This window comes from Dermacentor variabilis, chromosome 9, assembly GCF_050947875.1.
Source record: "Dermacentor variabilis isolate Ectoservices chromosome 9, ASM5094787v1, whole genome shotgun sequence".
Classification (NCBI taxonomy): domain Eukaryota; kingdom Metazoa; phylum Arthropoda; class Arachnida; order Ixodida; family Ixodidae; genus Dermacentor; species Dermacentor variabilis.
This window is the reverse complement of record NC_134576.1, coordinates 20,944,858-20,969,475: the sequence shown is the minus strand read 5'-3', so window position 1 is coordinate 20,969,475 and position 24,618 is coordinate 20,944,858. Positions and strand designations below refer to the sequence as shown.

General features: G+C 45.0%; 1 protein-coding gene across 6 annotated transcripts in view; it reads left to right on the top strand.

The window, feature by feature from the left end:
- The first annotated feature begins 5,264 nt into the window (after positions 1–5,264).
- The window catches only part of LOC142592536 (uncharacterized), a 238,163-nt gene continuing 218,809 nt past the window's right edge, over positions 5,265–24,618 (top strand). The window contains exons 1-3 of one of the 6 annotated variants that reach the window (XM_075704033.1): positions 5,265–5,576; positions 8,079–8,143; positions 9,620–9,774. Coding sequence is in view for 5 of the 6 variants with exons in the window: in XM_075704027.1 (XP_075560142.1) it covers positions 9,725–9,774 (50 nt within the window). In the remaining variant the exon portion in view is untranslated. The other 5 variants (XM_075704027.1, XM_075704029.1, XM_075704032.1 and 2 more) reach the window with 5 other exon arrangements.

Here is a 24,618-nt window from a genome sequence, read left to right as displayed (position 1 = left end):
GATGCTTGGCGGGGTAGTTCGAAGAGGGCGCTGCGCTCCTGTGGCGGGTAGAGTTACTGCATATGCTACCGTAGGTAGCAGAGTTGCGCGTAGCATAGAGTTTCCTACAAAATTACTAGAGGGAACTCTGGCGCTGCAGTCGTTGTCCTACCATGGGAATGATGGGAAGTACATGGATTTGTCTGATCTTCGTGCTTGTGGATTCAGACGTTCTTGTGGCTTTGTATATTACGCTATATAAATCTTATTGTCGTATATTTCAGCGCAATCTATATTCTTCGAAGTGTAGAAGACGCCGGGGAACGCGTACAATCGCTATTAATTGCAATGATTGAGCTTGTTTATGTGCCCAAATCGAAACGCACCAAGCGTCTCAAAGCACTGGCATGCCCGCGATAAATTCATAAGTGCGTTTCATTCGCTTGTCGATACATGCATCCGTGGCTTAATGGTTTCAATATCAGGCTTCTGTACTAGAGTCCCTGTGTTCGAATCCTGTAGTCGGGCAATTTTAATGATGTTTATTTAATTATTTATTACGCAATAAACTGTTGAAAATGACGAGTTTACAAAGTCACAAAGCCGTTTGAAGCCAAAAAAAACAAAGTTTAGGCAAATCCATGTACTTCCCATAATTCCCATGCTGGGACAACCGCTCCCATTGTAGCTCACGTAGACACTAGCGCCAGAGTTCCCTCTAGTAATTTTGTAGGAAACTCTATGGCGCGTAGGTCCGCCATCTTGCCTGAGAAGCAACCAAGTCTATGCGGCGAAGCCGCACTCCGTTTTTGCAGGCGACATGTCTAGCGTATCGTCGATCGACCGTGGGCGCTTTTGCATCGCTTGTGCACCGCTTTTCCGCCAAATCGCAAACAAAGCTCATCGAAACAGCTGACTTGATTAGATTGTGAAGAAAAAGGCGCTGCCCTTTTTTAGCGCGCGGCGTAAGATGCAGCGCGTATATTGGTTCTTCTTTGGAGTTGCATTCACCTGTGCACTTTCTCCGCCCTAATAACGTATGGGCACTCGCGTATCTAATAATAATAATAATATTTGGGGTTTTACGTGCCAAAACCACTTTCTGATAATGAGGCACGCCGTAGTGGAGGACTCCGGAAATTTTGACCACCTGGGGTTCTTTAACGTGCACCTAAATCTAAGCACACGGGTGTTTTCGCATTTTGCCCCCATCGAAATGCGGCCGCCGTGGCCGGGATTCGATCCCGCGACCTCGTGCTCAGCAGCCCAACACCATAGCCACTGAGCAACCACGGCGGGTATCGCGTATCTAGAACAGATTGTGTATTCTATATACGCCGATCAGATGCAGCATTCGTGAACCGCGACGGTAACGATTAGATCGCACCGAATAAACTTAGGGAATATGGTGATGTTATTTCATAGATTCCGCAAATCCTACAAAAATTTCGTGCGAAAAAGCTACTTCACGAAGTAGTATAAGGTTCGAAATAGGATAGCGTATTAAAAACTGGACAAACATTAGTAATTGAGGTAAACAGATACTTTAATAACTTTCCTTCGCTTGAATACTGCTTGGCACTCAGGTTTTGTTTCAACAGAGATAAATACGCTACTAAGAGCAGTGCAGTGCTCTTTTAGCATGTAAACAGTAACAAAAAGCACCGAGCCGCAACTACCTCTTTTTTTTTTGCAATAAAATCACAATGCGAATTTCAGAGAAAAAAACAAACATTAGTATATGCGCGTGCAAATATTTTGATATAGTGAGCTTTATCAAGTGGTGCTCTTTTACAAAGGGAACTGTACTAAATATAACGAGGCTCATACTTGCTTATGTGCCATAGCTCTCAACATGTAGCCAGTCTAAAATATTACTGGTCAATCAATGACCAACGATTGATATTTCGACTCTGGTACCCCATTAGATCTTGTGTAGGAACATATCCATCTACCAGCAAGCAATGGATATCAGCTACACCTGCAAGTGTGATTTCATTATGTGCCTTTTCACTGCAGGGATTCCAAAAGTAGCCTTCTGTGGGAGTGTAGCGAAAGTTTTTCTCACAGGATTGACATAGCTACATTATAGGGAATAATTCAAAACACAGTCAGGCCCTTACCGTATGTTAAATGACGACATTCATTCCTCTTGCATCCTGGTTCACATAAGCTGTAGTAGATTAAATATCTTTACTTAGTAGTAACCTCTTTGATATTCAGAAACAACCCAAGCAGTGCATAATCATGAAAATGTGAGCTGGCTTTTTTACGACACTTCTGTGAAAGCAGTGTGGTGCATCACATGCAGAAAACTGGTAATTCCAGCTAAATCTCCTGTATAACTCTACGTGCTTCCATTATTTAAAAATATGCAGACTTGCAGTAGCTTTTAATATTCCAGCTGTGAATTTTTTTAGCACAGCCCAAAAAGCACGTAGCTGTTAGTCAAGCAATTTCATCTCATACACACTTGACGCATTGGCAGTTGGCTGAAAATTTGTTTGTTCAGGTGTCTTTACCTGAACACCCTTCACTAGTTTTACAAAGGAAGAAAAACAATTACTGCAGTAAGGTGTCACGAGGCAGGCCGACGAAACAAACGTGAGATGCGCTGCGCACGTTCCGTTGTTGCTACGCAGCTAGCACGCACGTGGACAGCGAACGGCAAGATCGGCCGGATTGGATTTGAATTTGACTGGCGACAACTTGTGTCAATCCAGTTCGCTGCAGCGGCGGCGTCGGGAAATACAAAAATTGGCCCGAACATCTGCTTCTCCGCAATGCACGGTTGCTTGGCTACCACGTGATGACGTTCTGCCAATAGAGGCGCTAGCGGCGTGATAAAACAGACGCGCAACTCTGCTACCTGCGGTAGCACATACAGTAACTCTAGTGGCGGGTTACCGACGCCAGCCGAAGGAATGCAGACACAAGTCGTCGTCAGTTTTTGGTAGCACGTGTAACGACGTAGTTCACTTTGTTGCAGCCTTTATTTTCGTTGAGACCGTAGTGCCACGGCTTGGTGCGATGCGACGTTGAACTTCTGTGATAATGCCTTCAAAAAAAAGAGAGGACATGTTTTGTTCCCCTTTGTAAGGGCGGTTACAAGTAGTCTATAGAAAAGGTGTCGTTGTTCCGCGCTCCATCCGACCCTGTTCGCTTGAAGGCCTGGACAAGGAACATCAAGAGAGGCGTTGGAAAAGGAAAGGCTGACCACCTAACAGAAATTATTGATGAGCTATTGGATGACGGCAATTTGGAGTGCGCAGAATCTGTGTTGAAAACACAAGGCAAGCAGTTTGATCATGACAACTGTGTCGAAAAGCACAGTGACAGTAGATTAGTATATTATATAGCCGGCTATGTTGTCAGAAAGTCTTTAAAAAAATTTCCATGCCCAGAGTGTGCCTCTTGCCTTTGTATTTTGCCCCTACAAGCAGATTCTGATGTAAATTCTATACTAACCAGGCAGTTTGATCATGGGGGCTTGATCTACCCTTCCAAAGCTGTTGAGGAGCTTGTTTGTAAAGTTGAGGACACATTTACTCTGTATTTCAGCAGGAATCAGCTTCATGCTGAAAGCATGGTCTGCTTTTTGCATTTCCTTCAGGGAGCGAAGCTTAAAGAAGTGGGTTGCAGTGAGCATGGGCGGTGTTTGACAACAAACATAATAAAGTTCTATGCACTGACGAGGCTGCACTTCTTTGCAAAAGCAAAGAACATGGAACGGAGCACTCAAAGAGAAAAACAGAAGCTCCTGAAAATGAGGCGATGCCAGTAGAATGACAGTCGCGAGAATGCTCCCTGCTTTTGTACATACCTACCTTCGTTGTGCAATAAAAAAAAAAAAAAACTTGTAACAGGTTTTGAAAGCGCTCCCCATACAGCGTTTTTGCGGACCATAGTGTGCAATTTTGTAAAGCTGCAATAAACTATATGCACAAGAAAAAGGGAATGCATTCCATTTTCTCTCCACGCTTGTGGGCTGATTAGTGTCGCTTATCCCGTAGAAAAAAAAAATATACCAACCCCATTTTATTACGGCCGCTTGCGTAGCTTCCGTCACTCTGGTTAAAATGGCAGCACAACAGGGACGAAGACAAGGCACATAGAAACACATGACAACTGCACCGTCTAGTTTCTGTGTGTCTTCATCTCTTACGCTGCCATCATAACCAGCTATGGGCGAACTAGCCCAAAACGCAGTTTTATTTCACCGCTCGTCACGATAAGCGTACTGGCCAATATTTTAAGGTTGACTAGCCCTCATAGATTATTGCGTGCCTGTTTTCTGAACTTGCAAATCGGCGGAAAGCGCCGGTCACTTGCGAGCGCCCGCTGCAAAGCGCGCCGGAGCCCGCAAGAGCAACCCGCCAGCGAGCGCTGGCGCCATCTGCCGGAGCATAGCAAAGTATTTCACGTCGGCACGCGCCTTCACGACACTAGGATAACCTTCTAGCCTCTATACATATACCGTCATTCCCATGACGGCACGGTGCCCCCTTAAGAAACTCCCATAGACGGTGGCGCCAGATTACCCTCTAGGTGTTATAGTGAGAAACTCTATGCTGAGAAGTGTTCCGGCCCCTTTCCTCTTTCATCCTCTCCACCGGGGTCAGCTGCGAGCGCTAATTGCGGCGACTGCTTCAAACTTTAATCACGTTCATATGCCTGCGAGATTTCAGCGGCGCCTGTTGCAATCTCAGGGACAGAACCCGTGGTCTCTCGTCAAGCCATTGGTCGAGCACGCGCAAGCCTAGTAATCGTCGCTTCCTCCGCAACAGGACGTAGAGGAGGCGACCCAGCCGTAGGGTCGGCAGCGAGCGCAGTCTCTCCACGACTACCCTGAACTACAAGAACCTCTGCTCCAATGGGAAAACTGGGAAAACTAACGACATGGCAGGCATATAATAAAGGAGGCATTGGGCCTGCACTGTAGCGTTGCCTCTGAGAACTGTATTGTACACATGCAGCAGACGACAGGCGCGAGTCCGTGCCCTGACGTCATGCTCGCAGCGCCCCGGTAGTTTGTTCTTGGGGCTAATAGTGCATAGATCATAGAGTTTCTCAATAAACTTTATGACATTGAGTAGCTCATTATATTTAATAGCGAGAAACTTTCTGAATCATCTCAGGCGCGTTATTTGAACCTTCCGCAGCATCCGCAGCCACCACCTATCCAAGTATTATGTGAAGAGCACAAACAACTTTTGTCGTCTGCTGCCACTACTCTGCGGCAACGCCCGTATCATGATCGCCTAGTGCTTGGGGGTTGTCGATTCTCCGTCATTTTCAACCACTCTTTAACCCTACGTAAGTGGCGCCTCCGAATACAACGGCCGCTTTGCGGTCATTCGGCAGGTGCGTAATTTAGCGCAGGAGCTATGCCGATATTTAGAAACTCGTTTTCTACGCACATCAACGTTCTTGCTATGCGAACGCCGCGTCAACGCTGCACCTGCAGAAAAAGCGGTCGCGACACGTTTGAAGCAGTTTTGAAGTTTTGAAACAACTTGTTCGCGAAGTGTCCTGTTCGATGGTTTGGTGCCGGCTCTCTTGTCGTCGACGCCAGTCGCCGTGGTCAGCACGACCAAGTGAGTTCAGCCGAGATAGGACGGCGATTTGGTTCTTTGCTTTTTTTTACACGACGAGTCGCGTCGCTGCATCCGAGAGGATGCGCGCGCGCGGGAAATGGGAAGCGCACGCGCCTCTGATAAGAGCGCTCGCCGCAGCTGTGGCAACGTCGTATGGCAACGTGTTGATTGCGCGGGTCCACTTCGTGGTATCTTATCCTCCGGGGCCTGTCCCGTAGCTAATATATATATATATATATATATATATATATATATATATATATATATATATATATATATATATATATATATATATATGTATATATATATATATATGCGACAGAACAACGCCGACACTCGAACGCGGAACTATAGACGGGTACCTTCGACACTGCGCGACGTTCCCAGCTTTGTTTCGCTTCCGCTGTTCGAGACCTGTAAACTGCGAGCGCGAGCCGTCGTATCGCGTTTCGGTCACTTCTGCTGAAGACGGCTGTGGGCGAGACGATAAACTGCCGCGCTACGTCACTCCACATGATGTCGCGTTCCTTCGCGTCCGCCCGAGTGTCTTGCCAGCTGACGAGTAAGTGATTATGAAACCGGAAAAAAAAAAAAAAAAACCTTGCGAGCGAGACGTCGAGGCTTGGTGCAGGCAAGCATGATGGCTTGTGCGACCGCGCGGTGCGGTGACACGTGATAGATTCTGGAGGTTCACTGGGACGCTGAACAAACCCACTAACGTTACCGCCCCTCGTCGTCTCCCTCGTGGCCTGTGGGTCCAACTTCAGCAGGTTAGCAGTCTGCCGACCGGCGAAGGTCCGTTGCCTCGACTTTGATCGGAGTGCCGTCAAGAATGGAAGGGCGCCGCGCGGAGTGATCGTGGTGCTGTCCAGCTGCGCGTACTTGCAAAAACATCAGTCACTGTGATGGCCTACATAAGAGAGTGCTAAAGACGAGGACGGATGTCTACTGCCAACCTGAAGGTCGCATGTGTTCTTTTCGTCCTCGTCCTTAACACTGATACAGAATGTTGTGAAGATTAACCAATGTCCTTGACACTGTTACCTAATGCTGTGGAGATTAACTAATGTTGTATAATACTGTAAAGATTAACTAATGACCTTAATGCTATTACATAATGCTGTAAAAGTTTACCAAGGTATTGTAGCAGTTTCTATGCTTCAGTGGCTTTTGTTTGATGCTCATGCGTAGTAGAGGAAATACCAGGTGGGCGTGGCATTGCATTGGAAAAAAATGGTCTACACAGTGATAGCTCTGAGAGAGACTGGGGTGTTTCTCACGTGATCATTTATGTGGTGCACTATAGGGGCACTGTATACTTGTTATCAGTGAAGTTGCTGAGAAATGTTTCATGAGTTCAATGTACTTGTGTTGATTGCGAACCTGGTGATATATTGACAGGTGGCATACAGTCCACGCGTCGTTGCTATGGCAAATGGTAATGCCTCATTGTCTTTTATTTTTGATGCTGTCACCTACTGAAAAAGCAATGACCTGATACTGCTTTGCGTTGAAGTCTAGTTGCTGACACTAAGTCTTCTTTTGCTAGATCCGAAGTATGAAAACACCCATGTGCTTAGATTTTGGTGCATGTTAAGAAACACCAGCAGGTCCAAATTTCTGGAGTAACCCACTACAATAATAATAATAATATTTGGGGTTTTACGTGCCAAAACCACTTTCTGATTATGAGGCACGCCGTAGTAGAGGACTCCGGAAATTTTGACCGCCTGGGGTTCTTAAACGTGCAACTAAATCTAAGCACATGGGTGTTTTCGCATTTCGCCCCCATCGAAATGCGGCCGCCGTGGCTGGGATTTGATCCCGCGACCTCGTGCTCAGCAGCCCAACACCGTAGCCACTGAGCAACCACGGCGGGTACCCACTACAACATACCTCATAATCATATTGTTGTTTTGGTACATAAAACCCCATAATTTAATCAAATTTCATTTTGCTAGCGCATAAGGGAATTGATACCAGGTTTTTCAGCTACAGCTATTGCAGTTATTACAGGCATAAAGAAATTTGAAGGTAACACAGCTATTAGTGGCAGAAGCGCATAGCTGTGGCACACTTCAGGATCTGTTGTAGTTGCCTATGAATATTTAAATAACCAATTTCACTGATTAACTTTTATTACTTGGGACACATGTTGCAATTTTTAATGCGAGAAAGCTGATAAATGCTCAGAGCATGTGAATATGACCACCACCAGCTTTATGATCATTCACCCACAAAATATTTTGGTGGTCTGTCTGTACAAGCTTGGTCTTGCAGTGGGCAAGAAACAGTTTAAAAAAAAGAAAATAATAAGCAGAATTCTAGTGCATTGTGTTGTGAGTTTGTGCGTGGATTTGTGATACTGGTGCTAGTTTGAAGTATCCTACTTAGTGGAAGTGCCCCAAGCACTGGCCATATTCAATTTTGCAATTGGAATACATGAACTAATATTAATAAATTTTAAAAAGTTTAATTCCATTCTTCATATCCTACTTTCAGGAAACGAATAGGCAGGTACAAGAGGCACCTTACAGCACCTGACCCCGTATGTTCCGTGCAAAAAGGTAAACGGAAGCTTGTGGCCTATGTCCCTTTCAGGTACCAATTTTGTACATAAAAAATTTAGTTCCAACACACGTCCCCAGAATCACTAAAAGCACATAGGAGCAGCAGCAGCGGCATCACGTAAATAACCCTTTTGCTACCGAGGATGAGTCAAGCTTGTGGTGTTCAAATTTGTACCATTGAGATCGAGTTGGGCCCGTCCAGACTAAAACATGGAAACACTGAACAAGCCTGGCTCTTCCTTGGTAGTGAAATGGGGAGATGTTCCCCGAAAAAACATTTTTTTTCTTCTGGAACTTCGAAATTTTAGTCGGTAAAGTTCCTATTTTAGATTCCATTGGACATTTTATGCACATATTGCTCGCTAGCACGAAGTGAACTTGGATTTTTTGGCAAATGGATAATTTAGGAGAAAAAAATACCGAAGTTCTCCAGTGTGGAGGCACCATATTCATGCATGGACATTCTTGCAAATTCACAACAATGTGAAATATGAAATATTACGCCTACAAAGAATGCAAAGAAGACATATACATAAAAAGAGTCAGCTAGCATTGTTTGTGGCTTCTGTTATAGAAAAATATATTAATTTGCAACACTTTCCAAAAGTTGCCTTATTTACAAATTTTCATCTAAACCAATGCATGTAGCCTTTTAAAACTTAGTGGGCTATGAGAACTTAACCTGTTCAACAATTGTGCTGAATATTGTTGTATCACAAATTACCATTTCTACAGTTTGCCTCAACAGTATAGTTTTGATGACAATGAATGCTATTTAAAAATAAAATAATACTAAAGAAACATTGTTAATTTTTCTCAAGATCTCGTAAACAGATGTTCACAGACCCTGAAAAAAGATAATTTTATCATGACATGATAATGTGCCCCGTATAGCTCGATCATAATGGTGGTTGAAATTTCGTACGCCTTGCAAGATTTCTCTTGATATCGTTCTGCATGGCATTGCAAGTGATAACATGGCCTCATAATTCTCATTGCTTTTACGTATAGAAATTTCAGGGATAGGAATTTGGGCGCTTATCAGCATGTAATTATCCGGTGAAGCCCAATTGTACTATTCAAATAAGAAAAGTTTGAGCCCATAAAAGTGTATGGGAGTCGGCCAGGACCTTCGGTTGTAATTGAAGTAACCAAAAAATTTAATTAACCAGCATTGAATGACGGGAAGTCTACTGTACTTACATTTTTCCTGCTGCCAGTGTAAGCTGACACTTTACCCCCCAGGTATTTTTTCTTCAGGATTGCCCGATTTTTTGGATGTTGTGAGAAAAATTATATTAAAGAAAGTGGTTGCTGTCTGCTGACATATCTTTTTTTTTAGTGATGGAATATTTACTGTGATAATCATGAAAAACCTGGAAAAGTTGGGGAATTTCGAAAAAGAAATTGTCTACACATCCTTTAAACGAAAGAAGGTACAGACCCCGAAACCTTAACTTTTCTTTTTTACAGTGGTCAGTGACCTGGTGGGCTAGTCTCTAAGAGTCCACCTAGTGGACCACTGCTGATTGGCTGGAGCTGAACCAGCGAGGAGGAAACCAGGTGTGGATCCCTTTCATGCTGGTGCCCCAGTCAGTCACTGCAGCCGAAATGGACATGTCGACTAGGTAAATATCCCTCACCTTTGTTGTATTAATGATGCATTTACTTACCTGACCAGATGGTGTCCGACTCAACTCTTCACATCAATATAGAGTAGAAACACTGGGCTGCTGTTCTGTTGAAAAAACAGCAGAGAGACGCTAACTCAGTGTGAAGCGATAGCGTTCTTTCAAAACTTCATTCTTGTTAATTGTGCAGTAATTCGTTGATTAGTAGAAGAGGAAATAAAGGTCAAAGTTTAATTTTGCTCCGGAACCCCAGTGCTGGTGTGTCACACATTGCAGACTATTTTCCCATATTTGGGACATTGTGACTCTATTCAAAGTTGCCCAATTTGTTCTTTGGCTCCATCAGAATGTAGTGTGGTGCGTCCCCATCCATAGAAAGTTTGCTAGGCTCAACCAGACGGCGATCCCACCGGTCTTTCGTTTTTGCATCTTTCCTGGCTTAGCAACCTTGTCCTGGTATTATTGGATTTTTTGGTATTGTAGAAGTGTAATTTACTATAGTATAGCTCAGATAATTTTTCTAAATTTGTAAAGTACATTGTGGTGCACACAGTCTGAATGCGAGATGTACTTTTGCTGGCACTAGGTCTGCATGGATTAATTGATTGATTGTTCGATTGATTCTTGTGGTTTAACCTCCCAAGTTAACATAGCACTTTTGAGAGCTACCATATCATATGACTCCAGATTAACTTTGATTATTGAACTTTTCTTAAAGGGGCCATGGTGCATTTGTCCAACTGTTCTCAGTTTAGCGTTGTAACTGTGAGTACGGAGCTAGTAAGGTTAAACACAGAAAATAAAAACTGGGTTTGCAGTGCACACTTTAACCAGAAGTGTAAATTTGAAATTTGAAATGTTTCTAAGGCTCTTGCAATGACTGTGTGGAAGGCTGGGTTTGGTCCTCCGGGTTACCAATTTGTGGGAGGTGGTGCAAAGAGGTAGCCGCCGTGGTCACAGTTTATTTAGGCCGGCCAGCCATGGAGACGCGAGATCTTGGGAGTGGTCGACACCATGGCTGCTCATGTCGAGCGTGCTACCATGTTCTATTCTCGAGCTACCTGCACGTGAGCCCGTCTTCTTCACCTGCCTTGGAGGTGACAGTCGTGCCACTGCAACTGCATCACTATTTTGACAGGATTTGTGTGACATCAAGACAGTGGGGCCAGTGCCTTGTCGTCTGCTTTGAAACCTTGTGCGTGCCCACTGCTATTCGAGTGCATTTTGATTTGACTGCCAAGAAGGGTGGTGTTTTGCATGTTCAATGTGCACAATATGTGTGGGGCATAAGCCACACACATTGGCCACACAAAACACTTTTGTCAATGTCGATTTGGCTTTTCCCTTTAGATTGGGCGACCACATGCGAAGAGTGTAGCTTAACCACCGCCCATGCATCAGCTGTGTGGGACCCATTTACTGAAAGTCTTATTATTCACCTAGAAACTGTGCAGAATCGTAGCGCACGCTTCATTTCTTTCAACTACCCCTGCAGGGGCGTCTGCGTCAGCAGGCGTTTGGTGTGTTGCGACACCACGTACCTGAGCACACGAGGGTTGGACCCTCCCGCGTGTAGCCGTGCGCGGCTTAGCCGTGTCTGGGGAAAGGGGGATCCTGGGGGTTGAGCTGATGCTGGGTGTTTGGACCTTTAAGGCCCCCCGGCGGAGGCAACACACCCCTTTGGCCTCTGCTTCACATAGACGGCACCCCCGGACTGACCCACCCGGGGGAAATCGGTAGTTGCCTTTTCCTGTCTCTCTCTCCCTCCAGCCTTCGTCTTTCTCTTACTTTTTCATCTTTCCTGTCTTCTCCTAGCTTCCGTTTACTTCCAATTTTTCCAGGCAGCGAGGGTTAACCTTGTGTGAATAGCCAACCTAGGTTATCTCATATTTGGTTATAGTGATAACGTACAGCTGGCGTTTACAGGACCTGTTTTTTACAGTACCTGTAGCGTCCCCCTGTAGGGCTCCACGGTGGGTGGCTGGCGTTATTGCCGAAAATTAAGTTCTCCTATGGCAAATTCCTTCCCACCCCTCCTTGATCGCCCTCAGAAAAGAGGGCGCACCGAAGATGTATTCAAGTTCTTTGGTCGTGAAAGACCCAACTTCCCACGATTTCACGTGATTCACTCCGAAAAGTCAGACACACAAGTACGCACAATCTCCCCATTTCTAGTTTCAAAGTCTTTAACTGAGGCTCTTGGTCAAGGTTACAAGGCAACAAGGATGGCAAGTGGAGATCTCCTCTTGGAGCTCCAGAATCTGAAACAATTTGAAAAGCTACCCAGCCTCGTGTCATTTGGGGACGTTCAAGTGACAGTGACTCCGCACCGCACTATGAACACTACCCGCGGCGTTGTTTCAGACGATGATTTGCTTCAGCTAACAGACGCAGAGCTCTTGGAGGGCTTTAGTGAGCAAAATGGTGTCAATGTGAAAAGAATAAAGATGAGGCGCGACGGTAAAGAGATTGCGACCAAACACATAATACTCACCTTCAATTCAAGTGTCCTACCCCAGTCAGTCGAGGCCGGGCACATCAAGCTCCGGGTCAGGCCGTACGTGCCAAATCCACTGCGATGTTTCAAATGCCAGCGCTTCGGCCACAGTTCGCAGAGCTGCCGCGGCCGCCAAACATGTGCAAAATGCAGTGCCCACGAACACACATCTGAAGCTTGTGAGAATGCTCTCCACTGTGTAAACTGTGATGGGGAGCACGCCGCGTACTCGCGTGCGTGCCCATCCTGGAAAAAAGAAAAGGAAATTGTAACAGTTAAAGTAAAGGAAAATATAGGTTTCAAGGAGGCACGCAGGCGGGTATCGTACCTGCCCAAGAAAACCTTTGCCGAAGTGGCGCGTCAGGGGGCAGCGCCACAACGGCCTCCGGCAACTGTCCGACCCACAGGCAGTGAGTCGGCAGTTACGCCATCTGCCCCCGCGGCGGTTGCAGCTAGCGCTGCTCCGTCGACCCAGAATGAGGGACCATCGACCCCGAAGGTGGCCGCCGCCGTGGCTGTCCCAACCTCCCCGGCCCCTTCCAGCGCTGGCAACAGCCGGCGCAGCCAAATCCCGCAGGGTGCCCCATCGACCTCTGGGCTGGTGGGCGCAGGGGTCTTGCCCTCCAAGGCAGGACTCTCTCTTGTAACTTCTCGCTCGCAAGAGCACGTGTCCGGCGCCTCACAAGAGGCAATGGACACAACACCTATCCTCAAGGCGCACCAAGCGCCTAAGGAGCGGCGAGGCTCCCTCGAACGCTTCAAAAAGGGCAGAACTCCCGTTACAGGGCCTCGAAAGAGCTCTGTAACCTAAGACATCACCACCGTTTCCGTAAACACAGCACCAATTTTTTCTTTAATATGGATACACAAATCATTCAATGGAATGTCAGAGGTCTTCTTAGGAATCTCGATCATCTACAAGAACTCATCTACCAACACAATCCAAAAGTGCTGTGTTTACAGGAAACACACTTAAAATCCAAACACACAAACTTTCTCCGACAGTACATAACTTTTCGTAAAGATCGCGATGATGCTGTCGCATCATCGGGCGGTGTCGCCATTGTTATCCATAAGAGCATTGCGTGTCAACTTTTCCCGCTACAAACGCCTCTCGAAGCAGTGGCGGTTCGAGCTGTTCTCTTAAACAAACTCATCACCATTAGCTCTCTTTACATACCCCCACATCACAAATTAACGAAACAAGAATTTCAATCCTATATAGATCAATTGCCAGAACCTTATGTTGTTCTCGGCGATTTCAATGCGCACAGCTCCCTGTGGGGCGACTCTCGTACAGACGCGCGAGGTCGTCTCGTTGAACAGTTCCTTTTCTCTTCTGGTGCTTGTCTTCTGAATAAGAAGGAAGCGACATACTATTCTCTCGCAAACAAAACATTTTCTTCAATAGATCTTAGCCTAGTCTCCCCGTCACTACTGTCTGAACTTGAATGGGAAGTAAACGACAATCCTTACGGAAGCGACCACTTCCCTATACTACTAAGAACATATAAAGAACACGAATGTCTACCACAGGCTCCCAGGTGGAAAATCGATACAGCCGACTGGGAGAAATTCCGAACTCTCACCAGGATCTCATGGGATGACATGTCCTCTTTAGAAATTGATGCTGCCGTTCAGTATTTTACAGCCTTCATTATAGATGCCACGTCTAAATGCATATCTGAAGTAAGTGGTTTCGCATGCAAACGGTGCGTCCCGTGGTGGAATGACGAGTGTAGGACTGCCCGTAAGAAACAAAACAAAGCGTGGGGGTTGCTACGCGCCTCTCCCACTGCGGAGAATCTTATTAACCTTAAAAAAGCAAAATCTGAAGGAAGGAGAACGCGCCGACAGGCCAGAAGAGAGAGCTGGCAGAAGTTTTTATCGGGTATCAACTCTTATACTGAGGAGGGGAAAGTCTGGAACAGGGTTAACAGGATAAAAGGACGACAAACTTATTCACTCCCTCTAGTAAATACACAGGGCGGTACACTGAAAGATCAGGCCGACTCACTTGGGGAGCACTTTGAGAGTGTATCAAGCTCAAAACATTATTCGCAATCCTTCCTAAAATATAAACAAATAGAAGAATGCAAGCCACTAGTCAATAAATGCCGACAGAATGAACCGTACAATTGCCCTTTTAGTGCTGCCGAGTTGAAAGCTGCCTTGAGCGCATGCAAGAGCTCTGCACCGGGATCCGATAGAATCATGTATGAAATGCTCAAAAACTTACACAATGACACGCAAGTAACACTACTTACACTTTTCAACACTATCTGGGACGCAGGGTACCTTCCAACGGCATGGAAAGAAGCCATTGTGGTCCCTGTTTTGAAAGAAGGGAAAGACCCTTCTTCAGTGGCAAGTTACCGCCCGATAGCCCTCACAAGCTGCATGTGTAAGGTATTTGAAAAAATGATAAATCGGCGACTCATCCATTTTCTTGAACAAAACAATATGCTTGATCCCTTTCAGTGTGGCTTCCGAGAAGGGCGCTGCACAACCGACCATCTTGTACGTATTGAAGGACATATTCGTGACGCGCTTGTACACAAACAGTTCTTCGTATCGATATTCCTCGATATGGAGAAGGCGTACGATACGACCTGGCGCTACGGAATCTTGAGAGATTTGTCAGAAATGGGCATTCATGGTAATATGCTAAACGTAATAAAAAGCTACTTGTCCAGTCGTACCTTCCGGGTGAAAGTCGGCAATGTGCTGTCACGTCCTTTTACACAAGAAACTGGTGTACCCCAGGGAGGCGTGCTCAGTTGCACACTTTTTATTGTTAAAATGACAACGCTTCGTGCGTCCTTACCACCAGCCATCTTGTATTCCGTCTATGTGGACGACATTCAAATAGACTTCAAATCCTGTAACCTCGCAGTATGCGAGAGACAGGTACAGCACGGCTTGAACAAGGTGTCAGGGTGGGCAGAGAAAAATGGTTTTAAAATCAATCCTCAAAAAAGTTCTTGTGTGCTGTTTACAAGAAAGAGAGGCCTAGTTCCGGATCCTTGCTTACAAATGTGTGGACAACAGATTCCTGTAAACAAAGAGCACAAATTTCTAGGTATTATACTCGACAATAGACTCACTTTCGTCCCACTTATTAAACAACTCAAAGAAAAGTGTCTGAAAACAATGAACCTAATGAAACTTCTATCCCAGACTACGTGGGGTAGTGACAGGAAGTGCCTAATGAATCTGTATAAGAGCCTCATCAGGTCACGATTAGATTATGGTGCCGTGGTATATAACTCTGCCGCCCCAAGCGCGCTAAAGATGCTAGACCCGGTTCACCATCTAGGCATCCGTTTAGCCACGGGCGCTTTCAGAACAAGCCCAATTGAAAGCTTATATGCCGAATCGAATGAATGGTCTCTCCACCTACAGAGATCATACAACAGCTTTACATATTTCCTTAAAGTACGCTCTAATCCTGAACATCCATATTTTGATACCGTTACCGATATGACGTGCGCTACACTTTTCAGCAACCGTCCCTCCATAAGACAGCCTTTTTCGCTGCGTGTGAAGGAGCTTAGCAATGAAATGCATGTCCCACTCCTCGAGCATCGCTTAATGCCCATAATCAAGCTCTTACCTCCTTGGGAGTGGAAGGTGATACAATGTGACATATCCTTTATAAAAGTTACAAAGCACGCTCCTGAGGCTGAAATCCGAATGCATTTCCTAGAACTCCAGCACAAGCACTCCTGCGCAGAGTTCTACACAGACGCTTCGAAGTCAAATGCCGGGGTATCCTATGCAGCCGTCGGCCCATCCTTCTCGGAATCCGACGTACTGCATCCGGAAACAAGCATATTTACGGCTGAGGCCTACGCATTACTCTCTGCTGTGAAGCATATAAGAAAATCAAAACTTCCTAAAACAGCGATCTATACGGACTCCCTAAGCGTCGTGAAGGCCTTGATGTCAGTCTATACACACAAAAATCCTGTACTTAGTGAACTCTACACCGTCTTGTGTAAAGCGTACATATCTAACCAGCGTATCATTATATGCTGGGTGCCTGGCCACAGGAGCATTGAGGGTAACGTTCTGGCGGACGAGATGGCCACGTCAATCGCATCGCAAACTGTTAACCCTACCGCTGCGGTGCCTGTCACAGATCTGAGGCCTTTCTTGCGAAGGAGATTGCGGGACCACTGGCAACGCATGTGGGACGCGGAAACGAATAATAAGCTCCACCTGATAAAACCACAGTTAGGATTCTGGCCCTCTACTACAAAATCGCGCCGAACAGATGTCCTATTCTGTCGTCTCAGAATAGGACACACGTTTGGCACCCATAATTTTCTACTAACCGGAAGTGAGCCTCCAACCTGTGGTAGATGCGGGGAGAGGCTGACCGTGCTCCACGTCCTTCTGGAGTGTCGGGAAGCCGAATTTGAAAGAATGAAACATTTTTCCTTAGCTTACAGACAGCACATCCCTCTTCATCCAGTAATGTTCCTCGGCCCAGAACCGCTTTTTAACACAGACACAGTCCTAGGTTTTCTGAGAGATGTGGTCCTACATGTTATTAGCCCCATGCATTCCTAGCGCTTCCTCTCTTTAGAGGATGCCGCTGGGATAGTTGTACGGTATAGCACATGCCTCCAGACCCTTGTGTTTCAAGGGCTCTAAGGAGGTAGTAGTGCTCTAGCATTTATTATAATCTGATATATTTTACCTATTGTATCATTCTTTTTAAATGCATCGAAATGTTCATAGTACAGGTCATATGTCATCGCCATAATTTTATTACACAGATTTTACGCACTGTAGAGCGTATATTTTAAGGCCCCTTTACAGCCACGTCACACCAATTTCATAGTAATCATAGTTACACTGCACACCCACTACCACAGACATGGCGCTCTTTGGCCATTCCTGGCCCTTGCGCCATAAAACCCCATACATCATCATCATCTTTCAACTACTCCCGTCTTTCCAGTGTTTCATCTATGAAAACAACATTACAGCTTCCACCCCTTTCCTTACGCAGGAAAATAGCATGTCTCTCCTTATTTCATAAGATTTACTACCATAATCGTCGTCGTAAGCAAGAATTACTTCCACCCTTCATTCATATCACCTCGTATTGACCATCATTATAAAGTGCTTGTTCCTCATTGTCACACTAACCAACACTTTCATTCTTTCATCCCTCAAACTTGTAATGATTGGAACCACTTGCCCACCTCCATTGTATCTATTAGGGACCCCAGTGACTTTAAGAATACGCTTGAATATGTTACCTAATATTTGCTTTCTGTTTTTTATTTACTATTTATTGTTCCCACTCCCTTCTGTAACTCCCCATGGGTCCTGAAGGTATTCAAATAAATAAATAAGCAAACAAATGCATACAATCAAATGAATGAAAAGAAAAAACTAGCAGACAAAATGAACACACTCAAGGTGGTTGTTGTGCCCCGTAGCACCACCTGTATTCCAATCAGCGCTTCGTTTCCAGAATTTCCCTCTGTTCTTGCTGTTTGTTACCATCGACAAACTCGAGCTCAGTCTATAGCGAGCTTGTCCTGGGGGCCAGATGTACGTTTGGGCACTGAATGGTAATGTGTTCAATGGTTTCGGCGGACCTACTGCAGAGGATGCACTGTGTTTGCAGCTCGCCAACATAGTGCGCTATCCACTGTCTAGTATGCAGTTCTCTGGAGCATGGTTCTGCCAACAGGTTGCTTCCCCTTAAGTTATCAAGGAAGTCTTCCTTGCTGATGATCTTCCACGTTCGATACACCATCAAGGAGGGCTTCTTCTGAGCCGGGTCCTTCTACTCTTCCGTCTCACATCGCCGCACTTGTAGTCTTATTTCTGTGGCTGATATTTTTGGAGCCTCGGCTTCTGTGTGTGTGTAGTGATCCCACAGGGTGCGCATGCAACATGCCCACCTAGTTTAACTGGCGAAGATGGCGTGTTTTTCACAAGGCTGGTGCTAGGTAGGCCCAGATGCCATTTTTTTCACCTTGGCCACTTAAGCTACAAATGTGGACCACCCCATGTCCCCTGTGGCGCCTCTATAGGCCCTCTCCTGTGCTTGCAGGCATTCCCGTAAGTCGGCCCTGGTACCGCAACTTTCTTTATTGTTTTGTTTTGTTTCACGGATTCTCTCCGTGTAGGGGGCAGAGGTAAAGGCAAAATGCCTGACAGAGCCTCTGCGCCCCTACAGTTCAAGGCAGCATGACATAACATTCACATACATATTTGCCAAACATATCTTTAACACACAGCACACAGCAACGAAAAATTCAATTATTCAGAACACAAGTCTCCAAAGCATTACTTTTGCTTCAACGGGATAGATTTCGAAAAAGCAGAAGATACGTATGCAATAAATATTACATAACAATAAAATTGGCTTACATCAGAAGTCAACAAAGAAAAGAAAACCATAGAATCACTTGCTTGAAAATAAATAGCATATACAGTAGATAGATCAGTACATAGAAACATTTCAGAAAAAAACGAAGGTTTGGACTGATACACAATGTAAATGCCGAAACAATGGCAAATATGATTTACAAGCGCTGAGAAAAATCTGTAACATAATTGAGGTTACATGTGTTATCAGGGATGAGCACAAGTTACTCAAAATGAAAATGCAATGTCACTGCCCACTAATAGGTTTTTACAGTCATTTTTGAAGTTGTGGAAGGATTGTGTGTATTGTACGTTAAAGTGATCGCTGTTTAATATATTAATTGTTTGATAATTCAATGTTTGCTTTCCATAATTAGTTCTTGTGGCGGGCATTACATAGCGTGGTTTACGTATTGCGTATGAGGTGCAACTGTCGACAGGTATTGTGTGCAGCCTATTTTTATATATCCACTGGAGTAGTTTGAAACAATAAACTTGATCTGCTTTAAGCATGCTATATTTAATGAAGAGTGGTTTTGTTTGGAGTCCTCGTTTGTCACCCACATAGTTTTCACACATTCTCAATATTTTCTTTTGTACAATGATTAGTTTGTTGTAGTTTGAAGCTGTCGTAGTTCCCCAGACTAAAATGCCGTAACTGAGTTTTGAATAGAAAAGTGAGTAATATAATGTTTGTTTCAACCAGGTGGGTAGTATATTTTGTATGTTATACATGCAGCCAGTAACTCGAGATAGCTCACTTTTTAATTTGTCAACGTGAGTATTCCAAGTAAGGTCCTCTGTAAACCATACGCCCAAGAACTTTTGCTCTGTAACTTGTTCCAGTAACGTGTCCTCAAAGTGCAGATGAACACAGTAGGGGTCTCTTTTATTTGCTGGCTTAAAAATTATATATTTGGTTTTGCTTGTGTTTAAACTCAGCCGGTTGCTTTTAAGCCACCTGGAGAGGTGTAAGAGGTAACTGTTAGCTGATGATTCTATGACCTCTTTTGTAGTGCCAGTAAAGAAGATATTAGTGTCGTCAGCATACATTATTATTTCAGGGGAGTTTGGTATTGACGTTATATCATTTATGTATACAAGAAATAAGAGGGGTGCTAAGATTGGTCCTTGAGGGACGCCATATTCGCCTTTCAATTTTTGTGATACCAGATTGTCGACGCATACGTACTGATACCGATTTGAGAGATATGATGTAATTAAATTCTGTGCTACTCCTCGAACACCATACGCAGCAAGCTTCTTCAGAAGGATATCGTGCTGCACAGTGTCAAATGCTTTTTTTAAATCCAAGAAAATCCCCAGAGTGAGCAGTTTGTTCTCAATATCTTCAATTATTTTGTCCTTTATGTTTATTAAAGCTAGTTTTGCCGACCTATCCTTTTGAAAGCCATACTGCGACTTCGTAATTATTTTGTGTTTATGAAAAAAAGACGTAAGCCTATCATTAATAACACGCTCAAATATCTTGGAAAACACTGGCAAAACAAATATTGGCCTGTAGTTGGTAAGCTTTTTCTCATCGCCACCCTTGTAGACAGGGGTGACCTTAGCTATTTTTAATTCATCTGGGAACTCTCCACGTGTAAGCATCTCATTTATTATGTGGGTTAATACAGGACTCATATGATGAGCGACATACTTGACAGGTAAGGCCTTTATTTTGTCTTCCCCGCCTGCAGCTTTGTTTTCTAGGGTCAGGATAATTGCTTCAATTTCAGTAGGAGTCGCTGGTGTAAGCATAATGGAATCAACCTGCCCTGTAGTCATGTAACTATCCGCTTCCAAGTCTTGTCCACTATATACCCCTGTGCTAACAAAGTGTCGATTCATTTCATCAACAAGCTGTTTCCCAACTACACTGGCATTATCGAGTACAATTTCATTCACGATATGCGTTTTTCGCCCTCGTCCAGTTAAATCGTTCACTGTATTCCACAGTCTACGTTGATCGTTTTGAATTTTGTAAAATTTTCTTTCGTAATAATCATCCCTTGCCTTTTTCAAATCGAAGTTTAATTTATTTCAGAATTTTTTAAACTCAGTGAATATGTCACAATTACGAGAGCTAATGAAACTGTGGTAAAAATTATTTTTTTTATGTATTCGTTTGTATAAGTCTGCAGTTATCCATGGTTTTCTAACTTTCTTATTTCTTTTTTTCTGCTTTTGCAGAGGGAAGGCTGTATTGTAGGACTGTTTGAATTTATCCAAGAAGATCTTATACGCAGTTCTGGGGTTATGCTCATCATAAACGGCCTGCCAGCTTTCTTGGTTGATAAGGCAGCTGAACATGTTTAGTGTAGTTTCACTTACCGTGCGGAGCAAGAGGTTTCCTTCTTCATTATGTTCCTTGTAGGATGCATTTGTTAGGCAAAACACGGGCAGGTGATCGCTGATGTCATTCAAGATTACACCAGCGGAAAGACCATCGCTATCTATGTTTGTGACGCAGATGTCCAGGGATGTGGCCGTGTCAACGGTCACCTTAGTGGGCAGTGTTATCACACTGTTGCACGCGTACTGGTGAACAATGTATTGAAATGTGTTAGCATGTAAGTTACTGGATATTGTGTCAATATTTATATCTCCAAGGATCATAAATGGCGCATTCGCCAAGCTAAAAGAGCTAAGTGAATTTTCAAAAAGCGACATGACTTCAGATACGCAGCCAGAAGGTGGCCTGTACACAGCGCAGACAGTGGTGTTAAGCACTTTCACCGATAAGCTCTCGACATTTTCATTCATTCTGCACATGCTGTCTAATACCTTATGCGGTAAATTATCTTTTAAGTAAATGGCTATCCCACCACCTCTTTTGTTTCTTCTACTTATGCTTTCCCATTTGTAACCTTGAAGGTAAGGGGGTTCGTTTTCATCTGACAGCCAAGTTTCCGTGAGTACTATAACGGTAAACTTTAAGCTAAATGACTGCAGAAACATTTCAAGATCTTGAACCTTATTTTTAAGGCTTCTCATATTTAGATGAATTGCTGAAAACTTTCTTTCGCCTTTTTTGTATTTTTCATTGAAATGATCACATTCATAATAGCGGCATTCCTGTGGTATGTCTTCCATTTGAGCTGTTTTGCACTGTACAGCTTGTACAGTTTTTCTATACAATTATCTGCTCTATGTCAGCAACGCTGCTAACTCTGTGGCTTGTGGTTCGCTCGTCCTTACGGGCAAAAATTTTCCCGCCAGTCACCCACACAAACTTCCATCCTGCTACTTTTCTCTGAGCGATCGCAGCACCCAGAATTATCTTGTTTGAGCGGGTCAGGTGCTCGTTCACATAGATGGGTGTGCCGTCTCCACCATAATCAAGATCTTTTGTAGTCATCCTCTGCTTGCTTTTTGCAGAATTTTGTCCCGTTTTGTGCATTGTACAAAACAGACAACAATGTTTTTTTCGGAGGAGTTTGATGTGGGCACATGATGGCAGATGTCAATGTCCGAATCAGCAGTCACTTCATTCAGAGTACTCCCGATCCTCCTCTCAACATCGACAACGTCACCTTCCTCAGGCACTCCTTTTATTTCCAAGTTGTTCATCCTTTGATACTGTTCTAATTGGTCTATCCTTTCACTCAATCTGCAGTTTTCAGCTTCCAGTTTTTTGTCTTTCTTTGAAAGACTTTGGACTTCCTTTCTAAGTTCTTTCATTTCACTTATGATTTCATTGACACCATCACAGGTATCGTTGCAGTTTTTCACACTTTCTTTCAATGACCTGAGATCTGTCCTTAGTTCTCGCCTCAGGTCCTCAAGCGCCTTAGCAATATCTTTCACGTCCTTACTCATTTACGTTGAAGTATAGCAAGTGCCTTACAGAAGTACCCAACAAAAGCAATGGCAGTGTCAAATACAATGTTTGCTGTGTTCGGCAGCAGTGCACAGTCAAGATTTCGGGCTTTATACAATAGAAAATAATATTGCTTACCTGCAGAAGATACAGAAATTAGTCGTTGCTCTGTTGTGCATTGCTGCCGAACTGAAGATTTAGCTGAGGCGTTGCTCCTAATATAGGCAGATTCATCCACCAGGGGCATCCTTGTGAATGCGCTGTTCTGCCCCTCGAAGCTTGTAATGCTTGCAATTATCCGCTGATGGCCGCCGATAGCACATGACCAGCGACGAAGCAATGCCTTGCACGGTAGATGGGCACGTGCCGAAAGCTGCAGGAGATACAGAAATTAGTCGTTGCTCTGTGGTGCACCGCTGCCGAACCCTCTACTATCTTCCACAACCTGCTCGTCACCTCAAACTTGTTCAAGGTATACAGAGTCTGCCTACATAGAATCCTATGGTATTATTACGATATCATTGAGCGATGCTCAAGAGATGAGCCGCCGCGAGAATGACGAAGAAGTTGGTCGGCGGCCTTGGCATGAGCGAGTGTCAGCCTGGCTGCTTGGCTCCAGTGTAAATAGCGTGTAAATAAGATATTTCGTCTGTATCTTTCCACACGTAACATTTCTGATGGAGGTCAGCGTCCGAGGAGGTGGTGGCCATCGGTTGCGGCAGTGACGGGCGACGTGGCCGATGCGACAGCAGTGGAAGCAGATCAGCCTGTCATCAGGGGTGTGCCATTCGAACGGGTTGCGGCGAGATGTGGCAGAAAAGGACTGCTGGGGACGAGGAGGGCCGCTAGATAACTGGGGAATGCTGGGTCGAGACGTGGAACACACGGTGTTCAGACCCATGTTTTCAAATTCCTGTCTGACGACAGCCTGCATCATCGCAATGGTGGTTGCTGGCAGATCGGGAGGCGTTGTGCAGAAGGCTGGCGAACAGGCGGCCTCGAGTTCGCGGCGAACAATACGGGTGACGTCATCACAGGTAGTGGTCTGACGCGGTCGACCCTCACATGTCGACCTAGCAGCAGTGTTGGGTAGCCACACATTGTGGTGTGAGATACGGCGGCTCTTGGCCTGTTCAAGGCGACGGCATTCTTTTATAATGGCGTCGATAGTCGAGACGTTGCTGAAAACAAGCAAATTGAAAGTGTCGTCAGCGATGCCTTTTAGCACATGTGCCACTTTATCTGCTTCGGACATATGATCGTCAGCTTTACGGCATAGAGCCAAGATGTCGAGGATGTAGGAAACGTATGGCTCTGTAGATGACTGAACACGAGACGCAAGAGCCTCTCTCGCGGCAGCCTTGCGCCCGATGGGGTCGCCGAACAGTTCCCATAGCTTTTCTTTGAAACTGTCCCAACTGGTTATTTCGTCATCATGTGTTTGGTGCCACACTCGTGGGGTGCCGCCGAGATAAAAGATGACATTAGCGAGCATAATCGTTGGGTCCCACCTGTTATTAGCGCTGGCATATTCATAGAGCTTGATTGAGTCGTCAACATCCTGTCCCTCCAGGCCAGAGAACACACCTGGGTCACAATGTGGGGCAACCGTGACGATTGGAGCAGTCGGATAAGCCGAAGCCGTTGCAGCGGTGTGCTCGTGACCGGGAGGCATGGTGACAAGCTGGGTCAGAACGCTGAGTAATTCAAGATGAAGTGAACAAAATGCTCGATAAAAACATCATTGAGCCTTCATCGAGTCCCTGGGCGTCACCTGTGGTGTTGGTTAAGAAGGACGGCACGTGGCGCTTCTGTGTAGACTACCGTCACCTGAACAGCATTACAAAAAAGGACGTCTACCCGCTCCCACGTACAGACGACGCCCTTGACAGCCTGCACGGTTCCAGCTATTTCTCGTCTATTGATCTTCGGGATATTGGCAGATTGCTGTTGACGTCATGGACAGAGAAAAAACCGCTTTCATCACACCTGATGGCTTATACCAATTTAAAGTAATGCCGCTTGGATTATGCAACGCCCCTGCCACCTTTGAGCGTATGATGGACTCCTTGCTCCAAGGTTTCAAATGGTCCACATGCCTCTGCTACCTCGACGACGT